General features: G+C 30.7%; 1 protein-coding gene across 1 annotated transcript; it reads right to left on the bottom strand.

The window, feature by feature from the left end:
* Positions 1 to 495: 495 nt before the first annotated feature.
* Positions 496 to 6,320, bottom strand: LOC109341502 (aquaporin PIP1-3). Its single transcript, XM_019579435.1, has 4 exons — positions 5,849 to 6,320; positions 2,560 to 2,855; positions 1,625 to 1,765; positions 496 to 815 (listed from the first exon to the last, which is right to left on the bottom strand). The coding sequence occupies exons 1-4, from the start codon at positions 6,183 to 6,185 to the stop codon at positions 723 to 725; spliced, it is 867 nt and encodes a 288-aa protein (XP_019434980.1). The 5' UTR covers positions 6,186 to 6,320; the 3' UTR covers positions 496 to 722.
* Positions 6,321 to 7,280: the final 960 nt, after the last annotated feature.

Genomic DNA, 7,280 nt, shown 5'->3' with positions numbered 1-7,280 from the left:
ATTATACAACTTAACGGGTATACTAGCAGCAAATCACCGATTGAAACATGTATCATTATACTAATAATTTAATCGATTTGATAACTAATACAATATTAATCACAATCCTCTTTAAATTATTTCACCATTCTGAATTTATATTATAAGAGTGTGACATAGATATGTTATGTATTCAATATATTTGATTAACTATGTAAATATAGGGAAGAAATAGTATAAAACATAATGTGTAAATAAGGAGATGTTCAATAAATACACTAGGCTGATGGAAGTATTGCAATATCCTTCAAACTAGTTAGGATTATTAATCTACTTTTTCTTTGAATTACTGCAGATTTAAGGACCGTGGAAAGCCATACATATATATAAATTGGGAAGATGGAGAGCTGGTTATTAAATATTTAGTGTAATTATACGATTTAGTTAGAGTCGGGCAAATTTAACTACGGTTTCTGTTTTGTGCAAAAGATGTTATATGAAAACGGAATAAACAATGACATCAATTTCATAAGTTGTATGGTATGTCCATAACACAATTTGTAATTTAACATAAGTGTAGGTGGATAATTATATACTATAAGCTAATAATAATAATAATAGTAATTATAAAACACAGGTAGGAAATCCATAGTGGTAGAGATAGGGACATATTTTATGTGATATTTTGGTTTAGACTTGGCCAGTTATTTTTCTTCAGGCACTGCTTTAATTTCAATGTTGCATCACTTTGATTTGAAGGGGATGGCCCTGATCACTATCTGATGGTACAAAGCTGCCAGGGCTGCCCCAATGAAAGGCCCAACCCAGAAAATCCACTGCACCGAAATCATGCAATTTGGTAAACTTCAATCATGTGCTATTCGCTAATAGTACCATAGATTTAATAGACATAATTGAAAAATAATGTAGGCTAAGAGTTTTATACCGTATTAATCTATCATTCATCATCTATTTTTTAATTATTAATGACTGTTCAAAAAATAATATAAATGAGTGGTAGATGATGTATTAACTATTTATATATATATATAAACAAAAAATTTAAGCAACATTTAAAAACAAAACTTGGAGTAAATTATACTCATACCTCCTGCGTTTTAATAAAATTACATGAATCACCCACTTTTTTATACCTACACAAATCACCCATAATTTATATACATAATTACGCTAGCTACTATGAGAAATAAGTGCTATATTTTCAGCAAAAAAAAATAATGATTAGTGTAATTAAATTAAACTAAATATTATATATTGAAAAGACAACTCTAAACAATATAAGAATCAATATTTATTTATTACTTTAACGAACAAAAATAATAATAAAAAGATATTGATTCTTATAATATTTGAACTTGTGTCCACAAAATATAATATTTCATTTAACTTAATTACATTTTTCACTTTGTTTTAAGAGATTATAATTATCTCTCATGTATAGATAGTCAGTGTCATGCATTCATACATGTATATAATTAGGGATAATTTTTATAGGTATAAAAAAGAGGGGTGATTTATATAATCTCACTAAACTCAAAATTATAAGTATAATTTACTCTAAAATTTAATACTAGTAAAGCAAAAGAATAATTGTAGATAAAAGTTAAGGATAAAAATGACTCACATGATCATCCCAAGCTTGGTCCTTGTTATATATAAGAGCTGCACCTAGACTTCGAGCAGGATTGATACCAGTCCCGGTAATAGGAATTGTAGCCAAGTGCACCAGAAATACAGCAAATCCAATAGGCAATGGCGCTAAAATCTGACCCATTTAGATGTTTAAAATTAGATTAATTATTATCGAAGTAATAAAAATTCAAGGTTTTAAATTTTATTATAATCACAATGTTGTGGTTTAGTATTTTATAACAATTAAACATTTATCATAAATCATGTTTAATGACAAAATATTAGTGTGTAAGTTTTTCTTCATTATTTCTTCTATAGTTTTTTTTGGTCTTTCCCTTCCTTTAAGAATTGGACTAACCTCCATTTGATCTATTCTCCCTACGGAAGTTTCTACTGATCTTCTTCACACATATCCAAACTACCTAAGGTCTATTTCTATTATCGTTTTTTTATAATAGGAACTACTCTAACTTACTCTCTAATACATTCATTTTTAATCATACCTTTGGAAATGTAGTTTAATTATCACGACCTCTCATTACAATGTCGGGCAATTGTGTAAGTGTAACCTCAACCTAATCATAACAACAACCACACCATAAAATCATGCATTGATAAATCATATATTCATTATGATATTGCAAAAAAATAAGTTTGATACTACTACAATGGTTGATTGCAATGTGGTTGTGGAAAATCATGTAATAATAACATAGCTGCCGAAATTGCAATTGTTGAACACAATTTAATACTACACATACATTTATGTTCCTTATGCCCCAATAGGGTAGGATTAGGGAATAAGAAGTGGACAGAGATCACCTGTTTCTAATGTTATCTCATTTTCTGTCTCGAGCTAATCACAAGTTGCCACATGAATAAAAGAAATGTTGAATAGAGAACATAGACACTAAGATTTTTGCTTACTGGAATATGGGAGTCTCTAGCATTTCGTTTAGCATCAGTAGCTGAGAAGACCGTATAAACAAGAACAAATGTGCCAACAATCTCTGCTCCAAGGCCATCACCTTTAGAGTATCCCTTACTAAGGGCATTGGCACCACCACCTAGTCTCTCATATTGGTGTGGTTGGAATCCCTTAACTACCCCAGCACCACATATAGCTCCCAAGCACTGCATAATTATGTAAAACACTGCCCTTGTTAGAGATAACTTGCGTGCCAAGAAAAGCCCAAACGTCACTGCTGGATTAATGTGACCCCCTGCATCAGCAAATAAACAAGCTCTATATCAGTGTTATAAAAAACTGGTTCGTGCTGGCCGGTTCAACCGGTAAATCGGTGAACCAGTCTCAATATCGGTACGGTACAGTAATTATACCGGTCATGCAATCATATCGATTAAAATCGGCCAAAACTGATTATACTCTCCGGTTTTCAATTGAACCGTACAGGTCATACCAGTCAAGTTTTATTTAAAATTAATTTTTTAATAATTGAAAAGAATATTGATTTTTTTATTTTTTCAACATTGATAATAATATATTATATTTTTATATCTAATTTCACTGGTATATAGTTTAATTAGTGAACCTCGGTTAAACCACTATACTACTGTATCAGTATCCTAACCGGTTTGATGACCAGTAGAGTATTAACAACACTGCCCTATATTATTCAAAATTGAAGAGTGATTACTCCTCTATCCATCGTTATTCATGGATACTAGTGTTTATATTAAGTAACTGTCATATTATTATTTGATAGTGGAAGAAAATATTAAACTACTGAATATTTCACTTTGAGTACTTTTATAAATTACTTTTTCGGTCAATGAAACGTGTGGCACATAAAGTAGGAAAGGTTCATCAGTCCCACAATTTTCCTGTCTTTCAGTCCCGAACGAATCAAACATCACAAAATAATATTAAAATATTAATTTCTGTTTTTATTTTTAAATGAATGAAGCTTTATAATTGACTTGGTACACTAAGTAGGACATGAATGAGGACATGTGATCTCCATCCCATAAAGTTAGACACATGGTGTGATAAAAAGATTTTGTCTCATTTTGAGTAATTTGGGTGTTGCTAACTCATGCCTACATTAACCAAGAAATTAAAAATAAAAGTAAATGAGACAACCTTAATGAAACGTTTAGCCTTTAAATTGCTACCTAAACTTTTAATTTGTCATTATCATTCTTGGACAATATGCAATATTCAGTAGATCCTTCCTTCTATATTAGATGGGTAATTAAATTAGAAACGAAGGATCACCATTTTTATTAGGGATGAGCAGGATCAGATTTTATTCACTCATTTAATACAGTTTATAATGATCGAGTCCATATAGGGTTTGTTTTATAGGGTCTAGAGCTGGGTTCAGGATAAAAAATTAGACTTGATTAAAATTTTGAGACTGAGTAAGGACCAAACATGATTTGATCCGATCTGTTCCATAATCACTCATTTATCATGTTATATAGAATATTGACACTTTTTTGGTTGAAAGAACTATAGATTCTCTAATTTTTTTTATCATATATACATGATTAATAATATATACACATATATAATTTTATATGTTAAATTACACATTCATAATAATAAACAATATAGAGAGGACTTTATCTAAAATAAGTATACATTATATTTAATCGAATCTAGAACCGAGTTTGGATTTAAAGGTTTACCCGATCTATATTTAGGGTCGGGTCCATATTTAAAAAATGATTTGACCAACATTTAGGATCGAATAAGGACAAGTCTTTACCTAATTTTTATCATCAATGATATACAAAACTGATGAATGTTAAAGTGATAATATATCAATAATATAATAAAATTAATGTAATAAAGATTTGAATGTCTCTAGATAAAATATGATTATGACTAAATATATTAGAGAGAAAGTTAAAATAGTTGTATAGAAAAGATGTTAGAATCACACCAAGTGATGTGTACAACTATAGAGAATATCTAATAAAGGGAGTATATATCAAGTGTGGGTTAATAATTTAGAGAGTATATATGTACCAAACAATTTAAAAAAAATTAGAGGTCAATGATTTAGTGATAAATATGATTTATGATAGAATGTTATGGCATATTTGATTCATATAGTCAACCTTATTGATAGTTTTAAGACTTAAATGTTGATTTTTACAACCCCACTCTTACTTAGCTACATGATAATGTGTCAATGTCTGCTTTACCAAAAGAATGTGTCATACAATGTGAAATTTCTTTTGATTGATTAAAAAATATATATTTAAATTTAAAATTTAATAATAAATTATTTTTCTAATCAGAAAAAATGACACACAAAGTAGTATACTTTTTGGCTGGGTGGTAACCTGCAAATATAACCTTCCATTACAGTTTTTTTCTCTTTTCAATTACGTATCATGCTTCATGCGTGAAGTTCTTTATGTTTTCTTGTGCCATTTCCAACAAAGCCCAGAAGAAGCACTGTAACTTAAAGCAATAAAGGGAAAGGGTTTAATAAAGTCCAAGTCGACAGCCCTGAAGATTGTTCTTCATCTGCATCCACTTTCTCACATAATGGCGGTCTTGTTTAAGCATGACTTCTCATTTCCTCAATAGAAAAGTTGGACGACGCATACTGGTTCATCTTAAATTACTGAATAGTGCATCCGCATATCATTTATGAGGATCACCTTTCCCACTTGTTATATCTCATTGTGTCCTAATCTAATTGAAAACTGTCCTATTTTTTATATTTTATTGTATCCCAATCTAACTGAAAATTGACACATACAAAAAATAATAAAAATAAAAAATATTTTTTTTAACTTATTTAATATGATTTGATTGACTTGTAACATGAGAGACAGAATCCAGGTTCCATATCATTATTAGTTCACTATTAGTAATTTAATTCAGCACTATTAGAATAAATGCTGATAGATGATATCCTCATCATATAATAAACTGTTACCATATATATTTTTCTCTTACAATATTACATTTTAATTGTTTGAGGATTAATTAGGGACAAATTAGAAGCTCAGTTGATATATTGCAAAAAGCCTACAAACAAATATTAGATAATAGAAATAAGAGTAAGAATATAATTTGGGATGTATGAGAAAAAGTAATAAGAATATAAGGATGTTTAATTATGTAATAATTTAATATTAGATAACCAATCAAAATGAGGGAAATAGTGTGAAATATTTGAGACAAAACAAATGTTTTCCAATTCATTGAGCAGTTGGGTTAGAATTTTACCTGAGATGCCAGCAGTGCAATAGACAAGAGCAAAAATCATTCCACCAAATGCCCAAGCAATGCCTTGGACACCTACAGTGGAACACTTATTGCTTGATTTGGCCACACCCATCACAGTTAAGACTGTGATGTAAAGAAACAAGAATGTGGCCACAAACTCTGCTATCCCTGCTCTGTAGAAAGACCATGATGATAACTCCCCAGGCTCAAAGAAAGGTGCTGAAGGTGGCTCTTTATAGTCTTTATTGGTATCTTGGGTTTGAACTGCAGTTCCTATTGGTTGCTCCTCTCTGTATTTGTTGGCTCCAACTAACACATCTTCATCTCTCCCCTCCATTTTCTTGCAAGGCTTGTAGTTCTCTTGCAATGATAGGGTACCCTTATTTCAAGTACCCACAAAAGGCTCACTAATTAGTGTAGTCACAAGTGATGGAGTGAGGGTGGGTATTTGTAGAATGAGCTTGGGACAAACGTTGGTAGTTTTCTATCTTTATTGTTACTAAAGTAAACATTCATTCAAATCTTAAACCACATCACGTGATTCGGTTACAATATTATGATTAGTATTTCAAATTGTGGACCATATATCACCTGATGTGACCATAATATTAAGGTTGCGGTGACCGCTGCAATTGCATCGTATTACAATTGCAGTGTGACACCGAATCACAATGATGTGGCTGGATCAGACCCATTGCAACCACATCAAATTCAAAAATATATTTTTAATTAAAAATAATTCACACCACAATAATCTCAATCCGTATCATTACGACCACAATCACAATACTATAATCATGACTATCAATCGCGACTATAACCATAATTTAAACATCAATAGTACACAATATTTTAAATATTAGCTCTAGTGTCAATTTTGAGAGACTTCCAAATTGTTGACATTACGGATAAATTCAATCGATAAATTGTAGTTGAGATCTCAATTCGATTTGGGCAACTCCCATAATCCTAACCCAAATTTAAAACCCAATGGCTTTAGAGTAAAAATTGAAAGATCATTAAACTGTGCATTGTGGTGACATCCCACCGACCAACGACAATAGAGGGCCTTGAGAAATTCACTTCTATTCACGTCATTATGGGAAAGTGAACTTTTTACTCTTATTTCATTTGCCAATAGCATCATTATGCGTATTTAACTATCATTGTTTTATTCTTGACTTTCAATGCAAGTTCCCACTACTTGCTCATGCGTCAAGAATGACCCATTGCAAATTGAACAGGAATTTATCACTTGTACAGTATTGGGATTTTCGATTAGTACTCCACCTAATCAGATCTTGCTCATTACCATCCTAATTGAAGCACATGGGAGAGTAGTATAAGCTGCTACAGGTTAACCATTAATGAAGATGTGTTTCTTCACTAAAAATGAATACAATTTACATTAATGAACTTAATGTAACTTTGT

The sequence above is a fragment of the Lupinus angustifolius genome, unplaced genomic scaffold (genome assembly GCF_001865875.1).
Source record: "Lupinus angustifolius cultivar Tanjil unplaced genomic scaffold, LupAngTanjil_v1.0 Scaffold_486, whole genome shotgun sequence".
NCBI lineage: Eukaryota > Viridiplantae > Streptophyta > Magnoliopsida > Fabales > Fabaceae > Lupinus > Lupinus angustifolius.
The sequence above is the reverse complement of the archived record's forward strand: the minus strand, read 5'-3'. Positions and strand labels throughout refer to the sequence as shown.